The sequence below is a fragment of the Gasterosteus aculeatus genome, chromosome 1 (assembly GCF_964276395.1).
Source record: "Gasterosteus aculeatus chromosome 1, fGasAcu3.hap1.1, whole genome shotgun sequence".
NCBI classification, from domain to species: Eukaryota; Metazoa; Chordata; class Actinopteri; order Perciformes; family Gasterosteidae; genus Gasterosteus; species Gasterosteus aculeatus.
This window is the reverse complement of record NC_135688.1, coordinates 26,862,200-26,889,192: the sequence shown is the minus strand read 5'-3', so window position 1 is coordinate 26,889,192 and position 26,993 is coordinate 26,862,200. Positions and strand designations below refer to the sequence as shown.

The following is a 26,993-nucleotide window of genomic DNA, read 5'->3' as shown; positions in this document are numbered from 1 at the left end:
AGCACATGATGTTTACACCAGCGCTTCTCCTCTCAGACTACCTTTTCAGACCTTCTTCCAAATCTAATATACCCATCCATAAATAGCTCACCTATCGAGCCCATATTTGGTTTGAGTGACGATGCTCCGGAGCCAATCCCGCCCGCTGAATCCGTCTAACCCCGCCCCTCTCAGCTGCGCCGCGGCTCCGCGGACTCCTCGACCGCCCATTCGCCTTAAATGGAATACTGGAGGAGTTGATTGACGAACCAAACAACTCCCCTTCGTTTACAAGCCCCTCCCCTCCTTTGGCTCCCTATCAGTGTCTAGTTTGGCAACACGGATACGCATGGAGCCTCCATCACCCCCTGTCTCTTTTACGCACCGAGTCCGATAATGCGCGCAGGTACAGTGGCCCTAACCGCCGACACATTGAGCAATTAATCTCCTCCTATGGACTAATATGAAAGAAGTGGATGCAGGAGTCTGACACAGCCAAGGCAGGAGGCATATTTCTTGTGCATCGTTCTTGTTTTCCATCATCGAGCGTCAGCATGGATGTCTTAGCGAACCACAGTATCTTTCAGGAACTCCAGCTGGTGCACGACACCGGCTACTTCTCCGCCATGCCATCGCTGGAGGAAAACTGGCAGCAGGTACGTCTCAACTTGCGTCCTCATCGCAGAGCTTGGAGCGCGCAGTGCGCTCGCCGGTGGGCTCACGCGCGCTCGAGACACCGGCGTCAACTTTCCGCCCTCCACAAACCCCACAACCACCACCAACCAACCACCTCCTCCTCCAAAAAAAGAGAGAAGAAAGCAGCGTGGAATGTGTGCAGTTCAGATGCAATGCTCTCTATCACTCACACAGCTGACAATTTTCCCTGAGATGGCAAAGTGGATAAGATGCGAACGCACTCCGGCGCGTAATAAAGCTGTCAGATGCGATTTGGGGAAATTGAAGATTCGAATCCCATAACAGGGAGCGAATCGGTCGTGAATAATACATCTGCATCCCTCAGATTACTGAGTTGTGCACCCCCCCCCCCCCCCCCCACTTCTCGGATAGAAGTCCCATCACGTATCTATAATAGATACCCTAACATGTCTGGCTTTGTTCCCTCTTTAAATGCAGTGGCGAAAAAAAATGGGCTCAGACAGCGCAGGAAAAGAATAACAGACATCTGCAGGTTGCACATTTTGGACCCCCTCACTCCTCCATCCAAGTACAGAGGATGCATGTGGAGAGAGAAGCACGAGGCTGCACGCGGCCACATGGTGATGGTTGCGTGGGGAGACGCACCACTACTCCACAGCACCATCACTGGTCCTCGCGCGTCAAATCACACGTCGCTGTTGATGTTGATGTCAGCCCAGATGTGTTCGTGTCACCGGTGTGTGTTATATCTGTCCTGTTACTGATTTCCTGGTGTATACTTTTAAACAGCCGAAATGCCTTTTTCATCTCACTTTTTTTTTCAAACTCAATTTAGTTGCAGTTTTCATGCCTGTTGTGCGCCGTTTTTTTTAATTATTTTTCTTTTAACCAAAACAACCTTTCATTATCCATAAATTAGTGGGAACAAGGGCCGCGCACAGGTCGGGCCACCTGCATTGCTGATGCAGCCGGTGGTGACGCTTTCCGTGCTGCACTTGACCGACCGAGCGAGAAGAAAAAAATCATTGCCATGGACATTTGATGCCGTTATTGTTCATGCAATAAGACCTTGAGCTTTTCCCCACTTCATTGCTCCATGCACGAGGCGGGGGGAGGGAGGGAAGAGGAGGAGGAGGAGGGGGAGAGAGAGAGAGAGAGAGAGGGAGAAACCGGTGCGTGACCGCGGATCCATTCGTTGTGGCCAAGCAGTCTAATTGGCCTCCTACTGTTACCCACCGACGCAGCTTTTCATAACAAGTCTCCAACTCCCGGGCTCCACTGTCAGAGGATTTTTAAATTGCATGGGCCTGCGCGTGCCATATGCAGCGCATGTCTCTCCCCCATGTTTCTCACCCACGGCCATGCATATCAAAATCGATACCTAATGCAAATGGAAGAGAGACAGCTGCGTGTGCAGGCAAAAGGCTGGAAGAGCTCTTATGGAGCATGGAAATGCCTCTCAGTGGGATATCTGCCGCTGATTCTCCCAGAGACAACGTCCATTTTGGAATTGTAGGTCATCAAGTTTAACCGTCTCTGAAATAGAGAATATACTTTCATTTTTACAACCAAGCTAATATCTGCTCTCGTTCAGCGTTTATTTTGCTGAGAAAACAAAATGCTTTTATCGAACCGGGCTTCGGCCTACGGGACGAGCTGATTTGTACTTCAAATATTGAATGTCAGATGCTTCTCTGATCACATCTATAGATCTGCGTCACCTGCGAGGGAAGCTGACACACTTCTTGCACCTTTCGCCTCGCTTTCTGCTCAAACAGTTCAGACTGACTGATTTTATTGCATTTATAGTCAGAGTCATGCTTTTTTGTTTTGTTTTACCATCCGGTTGATTGAAAAATGGGAGCAGAATTAAGAAAAGCGCTATAAGAAGGAGCCAAATGTATCAAGAAAGTTTTTAAAAAATCCCTTTCCTGCCAATATGCAGACTCAATGCTGTGTACCGTACTCAAGCATCGGACTGAATTTTAAAGTTCTTGTAAAAAAAAAAAAAGATCACAGTGTCCTTGCGAGCACGAGGATGATCATGCCCTGCACTCTGAACCCCCCCCCCCCCCCCCCCCCCCCCCCCCGCAGAGATGTTCCGAAGATGCCACCGAGCCCTCCTGAATGCAGGAATTACGAGCTGTGGCTCGCCTTAAAAGCTCTGCCTCTGAACGTCTGGCGCTCGGAGCAATCCCCCCTCTGTGTTCCAGGCACAATTTAGAATTCGATGCTTTTATGGGGCGAGATGGTGAGATAGGAGGCCGTTGTAGTCGGACCCTAAATGGCTCCCAGAGATGCCATGGCAAGAATGATGACTGTGTCCCCTGTTGGTGTCTGTGAGGCATGATTCAGGCGCTTATTGGGGGATGGGGAGCAGAAAAGGAGGAAAGTGTTTCGGAGGTCTGCAGATGGTACATTTGAGGCAGCTATTTGTTCCGTTATTTGAACTAAATTGTGCCAAACTGAACTGTGCTGTCTCGCTTCCAAATCTCCGTACAGTTGGTTGTTCAGAGTTGGAACAATCAGCAGGGCTGAGCTGGATTTGGAACAAGCCCGGCTGGTCATAATTTACTCTTTTTTCTTCTTTTTTTCTACACGTGGAACCCAGTTTCCCTCACAGCGAAGCGCGCACGTGCGATTTCGTCTCTTTGTGCCGACTTGCTGTCTGTCTTGGCTCCGACTTCCAGTGCGCGTTGTGCTCTCTTGTAATCTGGCATTCGCTGCGATGAAGCCTCGTTGGGCTCCGCTGAGCCAGACAAAAGACAAAACAGCTGGACCAGATTTCAAGCTGATATGCTGGATTTTTGCGCCGCCTTCGGGCTCCGCTGATGACGTGTACTCGTCCACAGCACTTGACCCTGACGGATGGGATGTAACAAGACACCACAAATGGCTGTCTGTCATTGACCTCAGTACACACCACCCTCCAACACATATATTATCCCTCAGGGGCTCCACCCACACACACACACCCACACACACGTATACACTATACATACAAGTGAGTGTCTGATGCCTGCATAGAGCTGTGCATCGTGGGCCTTCCATATGTGGATGTGGGCAGATTGCACGGGGCTTCAGCGCTTCTAAATGCGGAGCGATCAGCGGGCCGCTCCGGCTCGACCTGCGCATGCATACCAGCGTGCTCAGATGCACCCACTTAAATGCACCACATGACACGCACAGCAGCAGCAGCAGCGTCTGGGGAGGGGGGTGGGGGGGGGTGCGATCGTAGAAGTGGTGGAGGAAGTTGCAGAACACGCACATTCTCTCCGGGGCAGGGTTTTGCATTTCATAGTCCGGTGGGCTGCACCCCCCCCAACAAACACTATAAAGTCTGAGTGGAATACAATGCAGGGGGGAACAGGATGGAGAAGTTGGGAGTCACACGGATGGAGTTACCACCTCGTCTGGGTCAAAGGGACAGCGTGGCGACTCTCTGACGGCCCCCGGAGACTCGGGGAGGGAAAGTCACAACGAGGAGTCAGAGGAAGCCGCAGAAGCGAAAGTATCCGGACGCGTCCCTACACCAGCGTGCGCTGGCCGCAGGTTTGTCTCAGTGCGTTATGTAATCCTCAGTAGGCCACATCTGCTTTCTCACACTCGGCAGGCTTGCTGGGGAGGGCGGCCGAACGGCCCCCGCCTTGCTGTCTCCTTCCTCCTCCCTGGCCTTGTTCCTCTATTCTCCCTTTTCTTCTCCTCATAGAATTAGCACAGTATGGATTTTTGATCTCTGCAGGGCTGTTGTGTAAGCTCAGGACTTGTGCGCCCCCCCCCCACACACTCCATTCAGCGTCTGCCAGGTAACAATGTCCCCGCTGTCACTCTTTGCAGAGCATCGGCGACCAGAACGAACGACTTGAGGCGTCTGAATCAAGCTGAAATAAACCAACCGGTTAAAGCACACACCTCGTGTCTTCGCCGTGACCTTTCACTCGCTGCTGTTTGGTGTAATTTTATGCAAATGGAAATTAAATCAATCCTGTAACAGCAGAGCTGTGCATTCTCCAAGCAGGAGGAGGAAGGACAAACTGGGACTTAATCTTATTTGTCTCAAAAGAGCTCCTAGTGGTGTCGGCTTTATTAAAATGTCACATCAACTGGAAGCATGAGATGTGCGATTCCTGAAATCAAGTTTGGACGCCCTCCAAACAACATTTAGTTAATTCCCTTTTAGTTTAACTGACGCTTAAAGACGTGATGGATGTTTGACAGGTGGCATCGGCGTGTCACACACAGCAGGGTCCCGGCTAATAGCTGCCGTTCTTTCCTGTTGCACGCAGCTGCACTTCACTTCCAGACGCCCTCAAGGCATTCAGGCGAGTCTGCCTCATGACGCTCACGTGTTGGGTATGAACGGCACGAGAGGAAGCCTTTTGCGCGTCGCGCTGCATCATTTTCACAAAGTGCTTCTTGCAGCCGCAAGGTTTATTATTACTCGATGCATTGATTCAGGGAGAGGATGCACGTCTTTTGATGAGGAAAGGGGGACGGGGCGGGGGGGGGGGGGGGGGGGGGGGGGGGGGGGGCTGTAATAAAAGAGTTCTACGAGATCATCTAATTAGTATACACAGACAAATGAGCTGTAACAGCAAAAAAACACAATTTGGCTCCTGAGCGGCATCAGTTATGTTAACAAGACAGTTTCCTCTTTCCTGAAGACCCATTTTTCTTTCCCGGTGTGTCTATGCAGGCTTCTTCTCCTGAGATGGGCGGGGGGATGGAGGGAGGTGTGTGGGGGCGGGGTGCGGGGGGTGCACAGGTGCACGGGCCTGCGTCTCTCCTGCGCGTCTTGCGTAACGGGACACGCCAGCGACCCCCTGACCCAGTAACATCCATTCCCGCCGTCGAGAGCGCTCGCTGCACTCCGCCACCTCTGTCTCATCACTCAGGCGGCTGAGAGGCGATTGCCGGTGATGGGTGCCTTCCACCGCTTTATGGGCGTTGATGAAAAGGTTGGAGGCGCTGATGAAAGAGAGGACGCGGAGGAAGCATTCATTTGTCTGATGCTCTGGCAACTGGTCCGTCAGAGGGAGGAGGGGAGGAGGGGAGGCGGGGGGGGGGTGACAGGCGGAGGACGTGGTGTAGAAGGGAAGGGAAAAAAAAGGGCTGCGAGGGGGAGGCGAGAGGAGAGCAGGGGGAGGGCGGCGAACAAGCACATCTTTATGTATGGCTTCCCGTCTGCAAAGTGCTCCGCCCACCCAGGTTTGATTAACGCTGAGAAGAGGAGACGCCGGCACACATGGCTTGGCAATGACTTTCACATCATTTGAGGCGAAATCGGGAAGCCGTTACAGCACCTTACAGTGATCCGCCATGCTCCGCTGCCGCCATCCGGCTTGGCAACAGCAGGCTGAGAACAGAAAGGGAGAGTCTGAGAGTCTCAGGCACTCGCTTTCTAAGCCGTGGAATCACCACCGACTCTCCCTCTCTCTCTCTCTCTCCCTCAAAGTGTTTATCTCACGACTCTCTCTGCTCTGTCTCCCTTTCCCTGAGTTCCGAGAAGACAAAGTCCCAGCTGCCTTGTTTGATTTGCCCCGCTCTAACCCCTATTTAGAGTCAGCCTCTGTGCGAAAAAACAAGTTGAACTCGGGGGAGTTGTGCAATCAGACACCATTTGTGTCGCCAATAAGCGGCGGCAGGCTGCCCGTAATCCAACTTGGACCACCGTGTGTCTAATCTTCCAGCCTTCTCACATATGTGAACATCCATTGGCTTTGATAATAGGCACAAATTCACACCATGCCCAGGCATTTTACAGCCATCGCTGGCTGTGACACACCAAGCGTCACATCCCATCTTACTGCCTACCTGTTGCTAGGCAGCCTTGGCAGGCAGGAGGACCGGCTCTGGCCTATTTGTTTGTTTAGCTGTCATTCTGGAAGGCTAATCCCTCCCCGAGGGACTCGAAGCCATCCAGAAACTGGAGATCCAGCCATGTGGACCGCCTCTCTCCAAACACTGAGTGGGATAAAAAAAAAAAGAGAGGAGGGGGTGGGGGCGCAAGGGTGGAGAAAGAGACAAGGGCAATTTGCCCTGAGTAAACACCGCTGCTTGTTGTTGTCATCCGAAGCCAGTCATCAATCACGGCCCCTAAGCTCTCGGGCGGTGTGACAGCCGCAAGGACGCGGCGCGCTCTGGAGCCCGTCGGACGGATTATAATGCAAGGCGGCCGCTGGTGAAGATCACAGCGGAGTCATCGGCTTGGGCCCCCGTTGACCTTTCTAGGAGCGTGAGCCTCGGCTCGGTTCAGAAGTCCGGCAGAAGACGCAACAATGCCTGTCATTGGCTTTGAGGAGAGATTTGACTTTTGGCTGTATTATGTAAGCGTGTTCATGCAGTTCGCCGCCCTCCCTGTGTGTGTGTGTGTGTGTGTGTGTGTGTGTGCACGCTTTGCATGCCGGGCCCAGATCTGGGTTGTTGAGGTTGTCCGACATGCAAAGCCGGTAGTGTTCCTCCACCTGCTGCGGCTCGCTGCTGTGCGTCTGGTATTTTCTTATATTGTTAATCTTATAAAAACAAGCTCTGATCTGCATTTTACACATGTATTTGAAACCAGAGGTCAAGACTTGCTTAAAGGGTGTTTTTTTTTGTATGTCAGCTGCTGATGCTCAATTTGCTGGAAGCATAAACTGGGTCCCAAATTACCCTAAAGACACTGGTATCTTAAGCCCAACTGGGTACATCGTGTAGTTTCAGTCAATCCAAACCCCTGTGGGGCTGAGTTGTCTGAATAAGATACGACTTGCATCCTCGAAACCAGGCAGATTCAGCTTGAATTGGGATTAGCCTATATGTCAAAGCCTGAAAGCACCATTTTTCACGTGGAAAAAATATTACTTTGACATGCAGCCTTGAAAAAAAAATAATAAAAAAGGGTGTGTAACTGTCAAAGTAAAGAGACCGAGGGGGGGGGGGGGGCGGGGGACGATTTTGCACCCTGCTTAGCTCCCCGAACGGCCTGGGAAGTGCCCTGTTCTGTGATTTAATGAGCCCAGCGGGAAGAGCCATTCGTCAGCGTGACAGCGTACCTCTGTTTCCCATTGTTCTGTTCTGGTATGTGGGGAGAGCACTGTGTGTTTTAGCCTTGATGATGGGCTGGCAACCCTTTGATTAGATGAATCTCCCGGTGCTAATTAAGATTTGAGCTGCCAAAAGACATGTGTGTTTAAGCCTCTCTCTCTCTCTCTCTCTCGCTCTGTGTGGAGGACTTCGCATGGGATTGTGTGTGGGAAGTTAACGGGATGTGCTTTGCCGTATTTTTCGGTGTAATCTTGTGGGCCGACTCAAGGTCCTCGGGCAGAGACACCAAACGATTGCTAAACATTCTGGATGCAAATTCTGTTTGTTTTTGTTCCTGAAAAGGGAATTTTCTGGATGTCTGTGAATAACAATATAAGCATTTGTCTTTTTTTAATGGAATTTACCAACTAAAATGACAATAATTCGTCATTGATAAGCAGATTAGCGTTAGCTTGCGTTAGTCGTCATTCTGCAGACTGTGGGAACGCGGTTGCATCCTCTCCAAGCGGAGCGATAACCTCCAGTATTCAGCGCTACATCACTAGAAAAGCAAACTGCGATGCAAGTACCAGTTTACGACTTTGAAGTTTGACAGCCCCCCCCCCCCCCCTCTTCTGTAAATGTTTCCCCCGTCATTTCCACTAAACTGATGGTGTCGCATTAATGTTTCACCACACGGTTCCCCCTTGGTGTACATTCCGGGAAGAGAATTTGTTAACTTATGCTAACAAGAAAACAACAACGAACGCACCCCCCCCCCAATTAACCCCTGCGAGCGTTTGCGTGGCTAGACGTCCTCCTGCTCTCCTGTTTACCGATGGGTTACTCCCTCATTTTTTTGCCCCAGATATTATTTCATTGTAAAATGATGCCAATTAGCGAAGCCGGTCGCCGGTGGCTGTGGTCTGGCTCCGTCTTCGCTCCGGCGGGGAGAGTTATTTGGGTCGGCAGCTATTTTCAGCCCCGCGATGTTGCCAGGAATACTTCAGGGAGCAGCCACTGTTTTATAAGAGAGCACATCAATAATTTTCATTGGTGTATGTGCGCGCGCTCGCGCGCGTGTGTGTGTGTGTGTGTAAGCGAGGCGGCGGGAAGGAGAGCGCTTCACAGGCAGGGTTTATTGGGTTTATGTGTGTGCACGTGCATCAGAACCAAAAGTGTTTTCTCTTGAATATTCAGCAGTGCAGCTGGTACGTGTGTGTTTTCCACGTGCACGCAAAACACGTGCACTTGTTTAATGTGTCCCACGCGTTTCAGCGTAAGCGGCGAGGCCTCCCATTAACTTGACAAACATGAATTCCCCGGGCCTTTTAAACTTCAACGCCCAAATCCTAACGCAGCTCCTCTCCCGGGCTTTGGCCTTCGCCCTGCGGTCACCCCGCTTCCTCCAGCTCAACGCTCACACGCACGCACGCACGTGGAGCTAAAGGCCAGAGTCAATGAGTTCCTAACACCTTTCTCAGTGCGTGTCGCCGCTCTCCGCTGAGCCCACGTGTACATTGTCGTGATGGAATTGGGGTGAAAAGTCCTCGCACTCCGCTGGAAAGGCAGCTGCTCGGCACACAGAGGGGTGAACCGGTTCAGCCGGCCGCGCTGCCTCCGCCCATCCTCGTCCCAAACGAATCTCTCTCTCAACCCCCCCCCACCCCTCCCCTGGCTACGAGGCGACGTCTTTCAATATTTTAAGCGGCTTGGGCTAATCTTTGTCGCACAGGTTTGTTTTGAAAGCACTGTCGGCGGGAATAAAGACGGAGCGACAGTGCCCCCCCCCCCTTGCCCTCCCCCCCCGGTACGCATAAAGTCACCGGGATGTACACGCTCTTGCGTAACTGCCCAGCCCCCCCCCCCCTCATGCAAACACACACCAGCATGTCTGCGACCCGGAGCTAATCCACCTTGGCCTCGCTGCACTGTGCCACTGACCTGCTTTCGCGCCTCTCACCCCCCCCCCCCCCCCCCCTAACCGCCGCTCCTCGACTAACCCTCATGGTTTCATGCTTCTAATGAGGGACAAAGCCTGAAACGGTGGCAGGTAAACACTGAACCGGACTTCCCGTTTAGCCGAAGAGAAGCGCGTGAGAGAGCGAGCTACGTCGGGCGCGGCGCCACGGTTGCACTTCGCAGGTTTTTTCGGTTGGACGTGACCGGGGTACCGAGCGGCCCCCTCTCTCCGATTGGCACCGCGTGGGGAGGAGAAGAAGAGTTTTTCCGCTTCACTGTTCCCTTTATCGCCCCCCCCCCCCCCGCCCCCGCCCTCTGTAATTCTGGGCCCCCCACCCCTCTCTTTCTCTTCTCGCCACTCGCCGCCCTTTTTGTTTCTCCGTGCCTTTTTGCGGCCAAGGCCCCTCTCTCGCCGCGTCATTGTGTCTTTGTGTGGGGTAATGAAGATTAGCCAGCCTGCCGCACACAATGGGGTCCCCCACATCCGGGGAGAGCCGACTCCCGAAATCCTGCCGCAAGCTGCTAACCCCTCGATGTAAAACCACTGTTATCGCCGACCCCCGCCCACACACACACACACACACACACACACACACACACACGCGCGCGCTGAGGTTGGTTGGCAAACGAGTGAAAGCAAATGGCTGAAATGTCTCGTGATTAGATTAGGACGGTTTTGACGGCTGCGAGGGAGCGCTTGGGCGACTCATGCGCCGATAAACAGCAGCTCACCCAAATCCAGTTAAAGTGAGACAGTTCTCCTCCCCGGCGAGTGAGACACGGCTCCACGCGTCGGGATTATTCCCCCCCCCCACCCGCCTTTTCCTCCGCTGCCATTCTCCTACTCCCCTCCATCATTCAGCGTTTTCGGGTCTCAAGATGCTTTCCTGGCCAACTCCTCTGTTCTCCCCCCCTTATCTTATTTCACCCTCGCCCCTCCAGTCCTCGACTTAATACCGGAACAAAGACGCTTTCCACACTTTGTCACAAGCCGTTTAGATGGAGCAGCAGAGGTCTTTATGCGCAGTGCACTTGTTGTATCCGCAACCTAAAACCCCTTAATAATGCCGGTATCAAACCCCAGGTCGGCTAATCCTTCCAAATCTGTTGACTTGTCGGGCTACGTTCAGCATTTTGCAGGATATTTACGTGGCTTTGTCTGTTGAGGACTGATAAATTATTCAGATCTGACAGCAGGAGAGAAAGAAATGGGCACGTCCACTCGTTTTGGGAGCTTTTGTTGTCCGGCGGGGTTCTCGATATTTGGCGTCCACGTTTGCGAGTACTGGAAGACGGAGACGAGGTCCCTTGTGTCCGGTTTCCGTTGTGTAGGGAGGAAAGCGGTGGGAAAATGTCTCTCTGCTCCATTAAGCCAAGGTCACAGGGTTTCTTTCTTTGCGCTCTGAGTGCTCCATCATATCATTGTGTCTTTCGTGCCGGATGAAAGGTTCTTTGAAGATTCCCCATCAGGCACAAACGTACACGTGTGGCGCAAATCTCCAGCTGCCGAGGGTGTAGCAGGGTGGGGTGGGGGTGAGGCGGGTTGTCTCGACCCCCGTGTCCAGGAGCGAGGCGCTAAAGACGTGAACGTGAATCCAAGCATTTAGCCCGACACAACAAAACGGAAAATTGCTGCCAGAGCAGCGTTTTGAGTGTTTGATTAGCGCATCCGTCCAAACAAAAATTGGCCGTGTGCAAAGCGGGTTGTCAGGTTTACAACCGTATGTGCATTATTCCCTCAAACCCCCGTCAGCAAATTGTGATTTAACAACTCGCGGTGTCTGTTATCAGCCCGCAGCCCGCGCTGTGAGAAAAAGCGCCTGCGAGGTGCTGCGTTGCCAGGCTTTGACGGCGGGCCCTGATTATGGCTGCGAGGCTAATGTCGCCTGATAAGGCCGCGTGTGTAATTAAGCCGTTTCCGCGGCGCGTTATCAGGAGCTAGGTGAGGCCTCCGAGATGGAGCTGTTAGTCAGCGAGGAGGAGGAGGACTCCCGCCACTCCTGTTTGCAGCGTTGGCGGCTTGGTACCCCCCCCCCCCTTTAATCTGTAAAGTAGCTTTTTGCTTATAAACCTGTAGGAGAAACCGCAGCTTCACCCTTCAGCCCCGCCGTCCCTTCTTTAACCTGTCTGTCTCGCAGATAAATTAGCTGTGTCCCCCCCCCTCAAGCTCTGTCCCTTTGTGTCTCTGCTCCCTCCGTCTCTCCTTTGGCTCTCGTTGATGCAAGATCCCTCCGGCCAAACACTGCGTGCCCCCTCCCCCCGCGCCGTGGTCCCCGCTGAGAATAACCGGGTGAAGCGAGGGCGCTCGGTCATTTAGATCGGCGTCGCTGAAAATGTAGCATTATCTCACTGCCTCCCCTCCCGAACCCCGCTGGCCCCCGCAGGCAGGTTCCCCGCTCGGCAGGGATCCGCCGAGTGACGCCATGCTGCTCTCCGAGGTGTGTGAAACCCACGGGGGCTTTTCGGCGAGCGCACGAGAGAGGAGCAAAAGGCCCCGAAGGCCGGCTTAGCAGGGAGGGGGCTGCTTTTCTAAGATCTTGTGTGGGTGCCTGGGGGGGGGGGGGGGGGGGTTCCGTGTAAGTATTGCTCAGTGAGGCTATAGATTACCGTCTCTGTCAGCTGCGACGGCCCCCGCTGATGAGCTCCTGCGCCGTATCATTTCGTATCGATTAAGGCACCGCGACGCAAACACACAAAGGCTGATGGCGAGATGGCCGGCGCCTCGGGCTACCGGTCATTTAGCTGTCACCTCAAAGTGATGGCTTGGCCCCGGCATGATCAATGAAAGACACGGGCCCCCTGCAAAACAAAAAAAAAACAGCTGTGAAAAATGAAAATAGTGAGAAAAAAATGGGACGAGGCTATTTGGTTGGCCGGTTTGTTGCAGGCGGCAAATTCCCCTTAATGTGATTGTGGTGCAGCGTCACCTGAAAGGTGAAACACCTTTGTATCTAAGAGGGATTTTAATCACAGCAGCCGTAGTGTCTTCACACCCTGTGAATCCAACCGAGGACCTCCTCCTTTCTTTGAGCAATGAGAAATAAATCAAAGTAACACACGCCAAAGTCAACAAAAGAAGACAAGCAAAGCTGCGGGGAAGCCGGCGTTAATTCATCGGCGGCCATGTTGCCCACTTTTAAAACGGCTAATCAAACACCGACCAGATGCAAACAGGCCTGAATCAAGTCTTTACAATATCATGTTTGGGATCCACCACTTACATGCTTACACGCGTGTGCAGGAAACGTGAGGCGCGGGAGCCAGCAAGTCAACCCCAGCAGGCTCAGCTTCGCTTGTTTGCAAACACCTCGCCTCAACTTTGAGCTAAAAATAAATATCTACGTATTCTCAGAATGATAAAGTCTGAAGAGGATCGGGGGTCTTTCAAATGATGGGACAATATGCAGCATCACCCCTCCAGCTCCCCCCTCGTACCCCTGCCCCTTCAAACCCAGCTCGCATCAGCACTGCATATTGTTATTCACAGCACCTCGTCTCTATCGCGGCATCAGTAAAAAACGAACATGATTATCCTAAAATTAATGAGCCGTATCCACCCCATTACGTTTCTCTTTTTAGTGGCGTTTTGGGGCTTCCTTTGGGGCATTATTCATGCTCTTCTGTTCATATTTATAACCCAGGCTTTTTATTAGCGGCCTAGCAGGGTGCTAACAGTTGGGAGGCAGCCCGCTCTTTGATGGTGATGGCAGGCGGCGCGGGCCAAATGTGAAGGGCGGAGAGAGAAAGAGGATCAGCTGCCAGGCCAAGGGCCCCGTGGACGAGGGGAGGAGAGGGTGAGGAGACAGAGAGAGAGAGCTACTTTTTTTGTAAAGCTCACGATGAGAAGAAAACGCTGGTGTTGCAGGACCGGTTCACAGCTCTCAGCCTGCTCGACTTGCGAGAGGCGTGTCTTGTGATCAGCAAGTATTTGTTACACCTGCTGTATTTTAAGCCTCGCTAACGCCAGGTGTGTGCTGCAAGTGTGGCTCAGCGTGTGTGTCTGTTTGTGTGTGTGTGCATCGGAAGATGGGTCACTTCTGCCTTCTAGCATTTTGGTTGAAATCTTCTTTCATTTTCAAGTAAAACTGTGTAGTGACCCAATCAGTAAGAACAGTTATATAAGATATAAACGAGTCAAAGCGCTGGCGTTTCTTTGACGTGAGAGCTGACAGCCGCTGAAGCCACAGCTGAAACTCATCACGGTAATTAGCTGAGCAATTAAAGGCTGCTCTGCTCGACTCATCAACCTTTCTTGGAAAATGACATAAGTTTAGAGTAAATTAACTTTTTTAATAATCATGTAATCATTTCAGGTTGTAAAGACACATTTATATATTTCCAATTCTGCGGATGACAAGCCTTTTGGATGTCAGCTAGAGCAGACAGCAGGGCTCCGTTAACTTCATGGCCGGGACAGTCATACATGATGTTATTAGCACTGACTCTGTTGCATTTAGCTGCTGCATCTGTATTGTGTACGGTTTAGCCCGTTGGCCGTATATAGAGAGTTCCGAGGAACCTCCGAGAGTTCCGAGGAACCTCCGAGGCGGTTTGGAGGTGGAGGTGGGGCTGCTGGAGCATCCATCTGAGGCACTCAGCTTATCCTGGCTCACATGAAGGCATCATCCCAAAAGCTTTTGGGGAAATGGACGCTGGCTTTATGCGGAGCCAGCTGATGTTGGCTCTGCAGGTCGGCGTTGGCCCATTGGTGGTTGCTCCCTTTTCTACACACACTCAGACAGACACACACACAAACACACAAGTGCAAGCACTTTATGCCACGGGATCAGTCGAGAGAGTTTAGGCCCGCGCGTAGGTGTTCATACACATACACACACACACACACACACACACACACACACACACACACACACACACATACAAGAGCCGCTTAATTATTACTCATAATTATGCCACTCACAGATACCCGTGTGCTTGCAAAATCACAGGCGCACAAACTAGCGTAATCACATGCAGCCACATTGAGTGTGCGCACCCACATTGCACGCGCAGGAACCGCTGATCAACTGCATGACCTTCTCTCTCGCGATGTTAATGTCACCCCCTCGGGGAGGGGGAGGAGGTGCCTTGACGGAGTGATGGGAGAAAAGACCAGTGTGGGGGGGGGGGGGGGGGGTTGGATGGAAAGAAAATCCACCCCACACCTCCCCCCTCACCTGCGGTCGCATTTTACAACTCTTACCGTGTCGAACATGCCCCTCTGCATGCATCCTCGGCTCGCGACCTCACAATCGGCGAGCACAAGCCGTCTTCCTGCGCGCGAGGCCCGCGGCTCGCCCTGCCACAGGATCCCGTTATGCCAAATGTCACACTTACAAAAAGGATTCACCCCCCCTCCGTTGCTGTTCCAACCGAGCCTCCTCTCTCCAGCTCCTGCCTCCTTCACCTTGTCCCTCCATCACTCTCCTCCTCCTCCATCTCCCTCTTCTCCTTCCCCATCCACAGCCCCCCCCACCCCCACCTTCCTCCCACTTATCCGTTTCTATCCTCTTTTCCGCTCCCTTGAACTATCTGTAACTCAAACACACACACTCACCTTGGTCTGCAGTTCTCAGCATTTTGCTGAATTAAGTCCCCTTCAACTAGGCGCTTTTAGCGGATAATTAGTCCTCACCTTGGGAGAGGAGGAGACGACAATGAGAAGAAAAGGGAGAGAGAAAAGGATGATTTGGGGAACTGATAGGGGGTTAGGCTGGAGGAGAAGGACGAGTGAAGAGGGGAGCGATGTGGGCAGATGGAGGGGTTGAAATGGTTGTGTTTTACTTTTTATATGTGCATGCTATTCCCTTCATTGTGTCGCAGCCCTTCCGATTTTTAATTGCTCATTGAAAGGCAGCAAAGTAAAAAAAAAAACATTTCATTCACAGTTCATTGGCCTTGGCCATTGAGGAAACAAGTTGAAAGAAGTTTTTTTTAAATCCCTCACAGAACAAATCAACCCCCCCCAACAAAATATCTTTTTTATTTTGAAATTTATAATACCATAAATAATACAAATTTATAATTTAATAATACAAATACTACAGTAAAAAAAGAAAAGTCCCCAAAACGTTCTTGTTAGAAGAAGGCGACTAAGAGGAGAGATTTCACTCCCTTAGCAACAGACGCCCCCCTCCAAAAAAGTGGTGGGTTTATTCTTAGAAGGTGCAAACGAGCAATGTGTGTGTGTGTGCGCGTGTGTGTGTGTAGGATTGTAAATGTCTCTGATGTGTTCAGTCTGTACAACCCGATCCCTGATAATGGAACGAGCTCCTCCGTCTGTCAGCGCCTATTTACACAAATGAAGTGGCGAGGTAGCGCGCGCCCAGCGGAGCCGCTAGCCTCCTTCTCAGCTGTCAAAACGCGTTAGTGGCTACAAGAGAAACACAACGATCGCTGGGACCAAACCCGCCGCCGCCCGTTCAGCCGTAATAGCTTCATCCTTGGACACGGAGCGCCTCCTTTCCCTCGCCGCCTCTCCTCTTCGAGAAACCTCGCCAGCTTGTTGTGAAGTAATAGACTTCTCTAGACGCCAGTTCACACAAAATCGGGGTGGGGTGTGGGGGTTGTAGCCTTTTTATTTGCCCTCCGAGGGGAGAGGCGTAATAGGGATGAAGCAGACCATAACTACAGCTGAATAAATCTTCCTATCTTGGCTCAGCGGAAGCCGGCTTGTCAGAGCTCCATAAAATGTTGTTTGATAGGAGTTCTGTTCAGTTTAGGACTTCTCCTCCTGCTACCCGTGGCGGCTCGCTTTGGTTTTTCCGCGCTGCGGTCGGTCGCAATCAATCAGTGTGTAATCAGCCGTCGAGCCGGAGCTGCCAGGTAATCCCGGCTGTCTTGGTGGCTCTCAGTGCTTGTGCGCCACGTGACAGCTGGCAGAGCTGCCAGGTTGCCTGTCTGCGTGGCACCGTGCAGGTTTTTCCGCCTCTGCACATCCGAGGATCTGATGGCTGTTTGAAACCTGTCAGGTGGGATTTGTGAGAGTCGAGGGAGGGGTCATTTTTTTCCGAGCTGATGCCCCAGAGTGTGAACTCGGAGTCTAAAGTGTGTCTCTCCTCCCCCTTTTCTCTCCCGCAGACCTGCTTAGAACTGGAGCGCTATTTGCAGACGGAGCCCAAGCGTCTGTCGGAGCTCTTCGACCAAGACCTGGACGGCCTCCTGACTCCGGCCTACCTGAAGGAGGACGGCGAGGAGGAGCTGGCGGACACCCTGCTGCCCAGCCTGCTGCCCAGCCTGCCCGTCCTGCCGGAGCCCTCGAGCCCGCCTCCAGTCGTCCTCTGCCCGACGCGGAAGCACTTCCCCTCCGCCGGTGCAATGAAAAGAGACCTCAAACTCAAGGGCCAGGCCCTGGAAAACGCAGAAGGGATGGAAGGGGCCCACCAGGCCCGGCTGAGCGCCGTCACCTCCCTGACGCCCCCGTCGTCGCCAGAGCTGGGCCGCCACCTGGTCAAATCCAACCAGACGCTGACGGCCTCGCCGGACGGCACGCTCACCCTGAAGCTGGTGGCCAGGAAGGTGGGGCTGGGCGCGGCGCGGCTGGTGGCGGCGCACGCACTCCCCGTCCGGATGAACGACGAGGAGGAGGGGGCGGCGTGCGTGGGCGGGGCGGGGGAGCTGCCGGAGAACAAGAAGAGGATCCACCGTTGTCAGTTCAACGGCTGCAGGAAGGTGTACACCAAGAGCTCCCACCTGAAGGCCCACCAGAGGACGCACACAGGTGAGGGTCGCTCGTAAGGCACTGTGCTACGGCTGCAAGAAAGGCAGTGGCGGGGGATGGAATATTGTGGGGGAATATTGTGGGGTTATTTTTTGAGTGAGAGCTTGCTCAATAACACTTTTTTTTTTATAGTCACATGGGAGTTAAAGGCACAATTCGTTGTGTAATACTCATTAACTTCAAGAATGGTTCGAGAAAATGTTTGCAGTTTCCCACACAGTTCACACTCACATAATGTGTTAATGTGCATGATCTTATATAAGGTTTATATATATAGGTAAGAAGTGTACAGGGTGATTCAATCTGTGTGCAGTTTGTGAACACGAGCACAAATTGATGCATTTCTCCACATAATATCAGTAAGTGCACCGGTGAAACTCTCCGTCTGAAGATAGGAGCTGACGGAGAAAGCGTTCTTCTTTCTCAGCCCCTCAATCACACACGAACACTACGTGCTTAATCGGTTCGGCCTTTGGAGAGAAATCTACCTGCATCTATGTGAGCACCACATTCATTAATTCTTTCTTCCGGGCCAACAGCTGACTAATCATATACAGGTTTATCCACGCGTTACTGTATTAAAACATCCCTGTGTGAAAAAAGAGACGATTGAAGACAACCCGGCTCTGCGAGTCTGTGTCAACTCGGACGGGTCCCCCCCCAGTCAAGGTTCTTCTCAAGAAGCAAAGGGGGAGGGCTCAGGAGCCATAACTCTCCCGCTCTTCCATCTCAATCCCAAACCACTCAGACCCCTGTCGGTGAGCTGTCCTCCGTCTGAGTAACTGCGCGGTGATGGATGGATTGACCTGGATAGGCTGCCGTCTCCCCGGTTTATTTCAGGCCCTCCCCGTCCTCTGTGCGTTCCGTACTGTAAGTCTAGGTCAGCGGGGGCTCGGCCCCCGATATCACGCCAGAAGTAACGGGTTCATTCTGACGCCAAGAGAACGTGGCTAATGGGAAACGCGTGATATTATCTAACCGGGCGGGTGTTGAGAGAAGTAATAATAGTCGTTTGGCGTCTGTGTTTCCCGTCATTAATTAGCAGGCTTTGGGTTCAGCGCTCGCGCGCCCTCAGGTCTCGATCACACCCAACAAATCAGAGGTGTTTGTTTGAGCGAGGACGACGGGAGTCTGGCGTATTTAATTGGGCTCCGATGGCTGCGTCCTCTAAATGGAGGCGTTCCGGGCTGCGATGAGATGAACATGACATTTCACAGGCATATGCTCGGGATGGCACGTGAAATGTACGGTGGACTGCCATCCGGATGCTAAAGCGTAGCCGCTTCCGACGCGCTTTAACCCGCGGAGGGACAGCAGCGCGTCCATCACGCCGGATGAGGTTACAGGGACACTTCCATTTTCTTTCTCCCCACCATCCGACTCCATATAAGCTTAAAGGTTGACGGATCACTAAAGTGGTCCAATTTAGAAGCCGCGCGCAGCTTGTTTACAAGCTCTCGCTCTCTTGCCCCTCTTGCCAAGGCACGCGACCTTTGACCTCCCTAGTGTGTGGCGTCTGTGATTGTGACTCTTCATTGCGAAGTATATCCAGTTCATGTGCTCATTTTAATCCCAAATTTAGATATTGATTTAATGAGGTAATATTGCATATGGCAGCGGCACCAGCTTATCCGCGTCCCTTCAGGTGCTTCGGTCGAAAGCATCCACCCGAACATCTGCCTCGTTATTCCCGAGCTGGAGAGCAGAAGGATGACGGGGTAAAATGTCGACGTACGGTGACTCAGAGAAAACACAGAAGCGGAGGAAAAGGCAGACGAGGAGGAGCAGATAGCGACGCCGGGAGAAACAAAGAGTCGATGAAGACAGGAGACAGGAACGGGGGAGGTACAGTGGAGCGACCCTCTTCAGACAGAGACAGCGGTGCCACGGGCTCCCCCATTCACTGAGCCATTATCCTGACAAGTTTAAAGATGTCATTACTCAAATCCCCTTTTTCTTAGTTGTTATTTCCATAAATTACCGACGGAGAAAAGGCGACGATTTAATCTGGAATTAGACTGGCTGAGTTGAAATGACGGTGCCCTGTAGAGCGTTTTTGTGAATAGGCTTATGGCAGATAAGGAATGGTACAATTAGATTTTGGGAAGGGTGAGGGAACGCGTAAAAGACGAGGCCTGTTGGGCTCTTCCGCTATTCTCCCTCTCTCCCTCTCTCTCTCTCTCTCTAGTTCTCTCCTTAAAGCAGTCTCCATGTGACATCCTTGTGCGCTCCTTGCCCACGTTCTTATTATAGTGCTTTGCTCTTTGGCCTCTCCCGCTCTCTCTTTGTGTTTGAACCAAGGCCAATGATTAGAGGAAAAACATCATACCGCAATATAATGTCCTGTTTTCCACATAGCTGCATAAATAATGTCAGATTCTCTTGTTCAAATCAAGGAGAAAAAAAAGGTTTAAGTACCTTTTATATAGAAGCTGTATGCTCTTAATGGGGTCCTCGACCTCATCGAGCCTCATTCAAATTCATGGCATTCAGTGTAATAATCAACTATGTTTATTGTTACAAAGTTGATGGTAACAGTTGATCAGCTCCATCATCCTCATGTCTCTCCCCGACATGCGTTATTCCTGCATCAGTCTGCCGATCTACCAGCCTTCTCCCCCCCCGCTCTCCCCCGCTCCCCCCTCTCCCTTGTCTCCGATGCTGTAGTTCTACGGTGGCCAGCGGGAGCCTTGTGGAGGCTCTCTAATGACCTCTGAGACCCGGATGGCCTGCCTCCGCTCCAGCTAATGGAAGGAATGCAATTAACTTCAACACTGGCACCTGAGAGGCTGGAGTGTGTGTGTGTGTGTGTGTGTGCACGTGTGTGTGTGTGTGTGTGCACGTGTGTGTGTTTGTGAGAGAGAGCGAGCGAGGGAGAGAGCATTCGGAAGTAACAGATTACACATAATGGGATTACAGCGACTCAGGAAACACCCAGTTATTAGATTACAAGAAATATGTGAATACTTATTTGATTACTAAAAAATAGAAAAGGGAGAAAAGCATTTGGATTTTGCAATAATCTTGCCTAAAATGATTGAAAGGTGTCAGCTAATGGGGGGTTTATCAAATACGGCAGAATAAGTAATGGGTTTCAACAACAGCACTGTCCACAATCCAGATTCTGAAGAAATGATCTACTTAAAGCTTCATAATCTCTTTGTTTTAAAGGCATCACAAAGTAACAGAGCATAATCAGATTAAGTGCTGAGTTGTCAAACTTTAAGAAACATTAAAAAGTAGCCTTCCCTGTCCAGTTTGTATTGTGTGTGTGTTTTGAGTGTGCACCTGAATACTTGCCTGTTTGTAGGAGGGCATCTTAAGGGAGAGGAGAGAGGAGGGGGTTGCTCTGTTGCTAGGCAACGGGGGGTGCAGCGTATCGTTGGAGGAGTCGGTAGCTGAGTGCTTATGTACCGCTGCAGGCTTCGGTCTCATGGTACCCCCCTGCCCCCCCTCTCCTCTTCCTGCACCACCACCACCACTACTACCACCACCGCCACCACCACCGCCTCCACCCCCACCGTCACCAGCCCCCCCCCCATCTTGCCCCGTGCAGCTCCACGGCTATCGTTGCTAGGCAACTGCCTCCGTGCTCTGCCAGCGTGCTCGGTAATTGGCCGGTGGCATGGCGCCGTGCCGTTGCCAGATCCAGCCAGCTGCACTGACTACTGCCTCCTCATGCTTTCAATGTATACACCCCCCACACGCAGACACACACTCCCCGCCCCCTCGCTCCCGTTGCTAAGCAACACATTCAGGCATCCCTGCCTCACGGGAATTTCATTGGCCAGAGTGGGATAGCCCAGACCTGCTGCTCTGGGTGTTTTGGGGAATTCAGGAAATGCTAAAGGGACAGGGCTATTTTCTGTTGCTTCAAACCAAAAGCACTCACATTCGACAACAGAGATGACTTTACTAAGCAGTGTTTGTTGCCATAAAGACATTTACCTTCAAAGAAAAAAAAAAGATTTCATACACCCAATTTATGTCATTATTACATACAAATTATGTAGTCGAGATAAATGGATCAAGTGTTACCAATTCGTATTCATCGCTGTCTTTTCAAGATTTACAGATTGCCTTTTGTGGAGGTCATCCTTTTCTCACGTGTTCATTTAGCACCTCATCATGGCTGCCACCTAATGCACCTCTGTTTGTCGCCGTCGGCCCGCACGGGATTCCTGTTAACAGGCCGCTCACTGAGCGGCTCTGATAGAAAGGGCCCCGGCGGGTCACACGCTCAGCGCTGCATTTTAGGACAAATTTGCCATGAAATTGGAATCCATTCATACAGTATACATTATTGATTTTTCACCTTCTGCCCCCACGGAACAAATCTGAGCGCAGAGCCGGCGAATTTCACTCTCGCTCGTCTCAATCTGGACGGCCTCCGCGACAGCAGTTGCTCCATTGATTGTGTCCCCTTTTTCAATAATCACATTCAACAAATGGAGCCTGTTTTTGTGCCGGAGCCACTCGAGCAGAGCCGGTCAGCGCGCAGATGGGATGCGACCGATGCAGGAGGCGTCTTCGGGAAGGTGGACGGCAGCTGGCGGGTTTTTGGGGGGTTCCTGTGCTAAAACGGCGCGTGACTGGCCTAATTATCGACCCCACAGCCCCCCGCCCTCCCCTGCTGGTGTGTCTTCACCCTCTCCTGCTTTAATCCACTTCTGCAGCACTTCTCTCCTACTCCACTTTTCCCCTCCTGTTCTCATCTCACCTCCTCTTCTCACCCCCCCTCGCCCCCCACCGCTCCACTTCTCTCGACCCTCTACTCCTCTTCTGCGTGTTCAGCAAGACCGGAGACCAGTGGGAGCTTCTCCGGGCTCACATTTAAATATCGCCTTGCTCTCCTTTCGGCGCCTCCAAAAAAAACGGGGGGGGGGGGGGGGGGGGGGGGGGGGGGACGTGGGATGTCAAAGGTATACAGGAGATTATCCTAACAGGCATCTCTGATAAGCAGAACGTATCAAGCATCCCCTCCGTACGGAACAGCGCCACACAGGTTTCTTTTTTTTTACGCCTGACAAATAAGCGTGTGATGGGTGGATGAGCGATGAAAAAACAGGTGCTTATGTGTTGTTGTTTTTTTTCTTTCTTCCCCTGCCTCCCCCAGGTGAGAAGCCGTACAAGTGCTCGTGGAGGGCTGCGAGTGGCGATTCGCCCGGAGCGACGAGCTGACGAGGCACTACCGCAAACACACCGGCGCCAAGCCTTTCAAGTGCAACCACTGTGACAGGTCTGTCAAAACACAACTCTTCTCTTCTGTCGCTTGTGTGGGTCTTTTAAAAAAAAAGAAAAAATTAAACCATTTTCCAAGTTCATTCAAGTCTTCCACTCGCAGAGCGGGTTGTTTTGCCTGTTGTGTTTTGTACACAGTTTGGTTCAGCAAAGCGGGTCGCTACAAGATGCTGCTAACACACCCAAATGTGTTTGGTACTGACCCAGTTTCAAAGTGTGCTGGCAGGATTACTAATGTGTGCGCCCCGGCAACACATCGATGGGAGTGTGAAGGTTGCTTATTCTGCTGGTTGCCCGCATTAGGCATGTTGATGGTGCTTCTGCTGCGTGGCCTTGATTCGGGGGCTGCGTCCGCTCCGGGACGGAGGTGTGAAAACGTCTGGAGGACCCATTACCACACATCACTCGCACGGAGTATTCGTTTTTGAAGGGGACGTATTAGAAACTAATTTGTTAGATGGAGATTATTAAAATCTAAACTAGAAACCTTGATTACATGATACATTTATTTACACTAATATTAGTTTATGCATTATACATCCGTCAACAGCAATAATTAGCAACTTTTCTGTGTTGACACACAGATTTGATTTAACATTGGTAAACTAGGACGATTCACAAACCACTAATATTTACAGTAAAAATTAATTTGGGGAGTTTCAAAGCCCCCCATGAGCCAGAGTCACGGTCCCGTGCCCCTTCCTGTCCATGGCCTTTACAAGGGAGGCGTAAAAGTGCACGGCTCGGTCACTTTGAGGTGCTGATCTGGCGCAGATCTGGCGTCCCAATTAGTCACCCCGGGCTCCTGTTTAATTATGAACCACAGCAAAATGTTAATTTGCGAGGCTCCGGTGGCAAAATCATCAAACATTCAACGGCCATTATGAAAAGATCAGCTTGATTCAGACACAAAAATCCTTACCCCTCTTTTAATTACGCCCCTCTGTCTGTGATCCGGCCCTCGCTGACACCTCAGGGATCTCTGGGCAATATTGACGAGGGGAGGCAGCTCAGTGTTGAAGGGAAGGAACGCCGGGTGAAGATGCGGGTGGACATCTTTAATGTGACGAACTATTAGTATGCTACGTCTGTGTTCACGCATTTGATGAATTAAACACTAGTGTTTCTTATTTGTGTGGAAAAGACCCAGAAATAGACACATAAAAGTAATTATATTCAACATAATTTAGGTTTTCGTTAAGCAGAAAGCAAACTGCAACATGACTGATCAGAAAATAAGCCTCAGCAATGTACAATATGTGTTTGCAGCCTTTTTATTGAACATTTGACCCCTTGAATCATGTATAGGTTCATTACGAGAGGACAAAAAGAAAGCGCTCTATTGTGTGCGTGAGAGTGTGAGTCATCTGTGCATGTGTGCGTGTCAGTGGCAGCAGAGCAACTTAATCAAGCCTCAGCTGGACGGACAGTAAATACAGTACCTCTCCCTCCTCACCCACGATTTCACACCTCCCCTCCCACCACCACCTCCACCACCCCGGAGGCACAATCCTAAATCAGGCCCACCTCTGTCATGTGTCACAAGGCGCCCGACCCCTCCAGCCCAAAACACACACACACAGACACACACACACAGACCCCCCCCCCCCCGCTGAGAAGAAGAAAGAGGGAAAACAGGGGAGACAGAGAAGACGGGGTGGAAGATGGAGGAGGATGAGGGGAGGGGAGGGGGGACAGACCCACGGTGTGCCAGCTGGTGTCGTGCCCCCGAGTCGTGACTCATACTTTACCATCTGCCTCTCTGCGCGCACGCACACACACACACACACACACACACACAGACACAGCGAGTCACATGTGTTCGTCACACGGGGGACACACATGCAGGTGTGACAGTAAGACAGATGACTGGTGGCTCATCACAGTGTAACTCCCCCTCTTGGCCAAACCCTGATTCCTCTCGACGTCGCAGACAGCCGAACGTAGAAAGAGTTTCAGAAGTAAATGTTTAGGATTAAGGCATGTTTTTACTGGTTACTATTAGTTATTTTATTTGAGGAATGATTACCAAATTAAGGTATATGTAAAGCTAACACTAATTAAGCAAATTGTAGTTCATTTTTATTTTGACACAAACAAGCAGCACAATCTGTACACCTTCATTTCCTGCAGCAATTTTGGCAGCAATTTCTTTTATTTTTTTCTCCCAAACACCATTAAACGAAATCACTTTAGTAAACTCTCGAAACAAGTCTCCATCTCAAACACGCCTTTACGCACTAATCACCAGAACCCTCAGCTCCCAATTACCCAAAAGAAAGCAACACTTGCCTTTTGAAAGAAAGCCCTCGTCTGGGGAAAGGAGCCGTAGTATTTGTTCAGCGAGGAAAATCAACAGAAATACTGTTGATCTCCTGCGATGGCTGCATCTTTAAGCACACAGCGAATTACCACAGCACCATTTGAAGGCAAACTTTATGCCAATTCGACCAGGTTGAAATGATCAGACCTTTATTTTTTTTAAAGCAGTCATAAGAGAAAAATAGGCCAGTGCAAGAGAGAAGAGAGGCTTCAATCCATTGAACGCAGCAGACGTTCTGCAGCCCATGTTTTGCATGCTTTGCCCCCCCCCCCCCCCACCCGGCCCCTTGCTGTTTCACCACATTCTTCTGGGGGCTCTAGTTGTTGATGCAGTCATTAGGAGTGCTGCTGAAAATGCTGATTATGAATTAGTTACACATATAATAGTAGCGTGTGCATTACAGGCTCAGCGCTCGCTAGCTACCAGCAACATTTAGCCTCAAATGACAGAACAAACTGCCCCCCCCCCCCCCCCCTCCATTTGTAACCACCTAACTGGCTGTTCTCCTCTGTTTGCCTCTCTTTGGTTGCAGGTGTTTCTCGCGGTCGGATCACTTGGCGCTACACATGAAGAGGCACATCTGAGCGAGGTGGGCGCGGGAGAAGGGGATTGAGGCGGAGTGGAGGAATGAGAGGGAGCATCACCTGCAGAGAAATAACACCACCGGAGAGAGAGAGAGAGAGAGAGAGAGACAGCCGCCCTCGGTCCAGACGCTTCCAAATTGTTTGGCCCTGTCCATGCGGATCAGTTGTACAGTTCCCCCCCCCCCCCCCCCCCCCCCGACCCCCCGCTGGGCGCTGACCACCAGAACTGGTGCTTGTATGTTTCCTCTTCTCAGAATGCACCTTGAGCTGAGAAGAGCCGTCGGATTGCGACGGGGCGGCTAAACGGCGTCGCCTGGCAGGGCGAAGCGAGCAAGGACGCGGACTTTCTCTCCCTCGAACCTGCCACGGCCTTTACAAATCGCCGAAGGGTTCATCATTTTATCTATGAGACGGATAATAATTTGTAATGATCATTTTTCATCCAACCTTTGTCGCGTCTGCCAACTGGATCCATTTGTAGACCCTTTTTTGGTCCGATGGCGTCGCGGCGGCAGTTTGAACGGAGCGTTAGATTGGATCTCACAAAGACTGAAGGACGGGAGCGTGTCCCACTGGGACAGTGATCGGGGCTGTGAAGACAAATCGAGGTCGTCCAGAGGACCGGCCTGCTTTATGAACATCATCCATTGAGGGTTTCCTCGGAATGATGCTGACTAATGTACTCTGGGAAACGCCGTTCATTCCCAAGAATGTCATCTGACTCCGAGCGTCTCCAGAGACGCCGGATGGCCCCGAGAAGCGTTTACCCTCCCGAAGCATTTTGGCTCCTACCAGTTGCCATCGGGAGCTGTTTGCACAATTGACTCTTTCCAAAACTTTTTGTAAAAAATGCCTCCACGTCTCGGACCGGGAGACAATCCGGGACTCGCCGGACGCTGGCTGGCAGATGCACAAGTAGAAAGCAGACAGGCGACTGCGATAGCACACCGATCGCAAACCAGATCGTATGTATGATAATGGGTACATTAGACAATTCAAAGCGCCGCTTTGAAGAACGCGTTGGAGGCGGATGCAGCCATGAAAGAAGTGTCTGCCGTTGATGCCTGGAACGATCTCTTTGGCACCCAATTAGCCACCAGGCTGAGGTCTCTGTTTCTTGGGGTCCCGTTCGCACCAACCCGTGCAAAACTCTTCCAATTTAGCAGCCCTCAGACTTCATTTCAGGAGAAAAGACGGCCTTCGGCCCCTCTAATCGGACCCTATGCATATCCAAGAGGGGAGGACTCGCAGGAAACACACAATTCAATCAATTGGGTGGCTCTTCTCCAAGCAAATCAATGTGAATGTATCCGTTCTGGTCCGTACACGTTGCCCATGAAAACACTGAAAATCACACCGGACACAATTTTCCTCGATATGGCAGATCTTTTTCCCATTAGGACCCGAATAGCTTGACTCTGAACAAGCAGCTCGTCACGGCCGGCAGCTTTTGTGGCGTTTCGCTGGTTGCGCCGGCCCGACGGGGAGGTCATCGGGTATGCGTTTCCAGTGGGTGGCTGAA

At 51.5% G+C, this 26,993-nt stretch overlaps 1 protein-coding gene across 1 annotated transcript; it reads left to right on the top strand.

Moving 5' to 3' along the window:
• Positions 1-300: 300 nt before the first annotated feature.
• klf7a (Kruppel like factor 7a) lies at positions 301-26,766 on the top strand. The gene is given in 5 exon segments (XM_040188243.2): positions 301-635; positions 16,684-17,323; positions 22,440-22,463; positions 22,466-22,562; positions 25,420-26,766. Coding segments are annotated over 5 exon segments (993 nt in total). The 5' UTR covers positions 301-455; the 3' UTR covers positions 25,472-26,766.
• Positions 26,767-26,993: the final 227 nt, after the last annotated feature.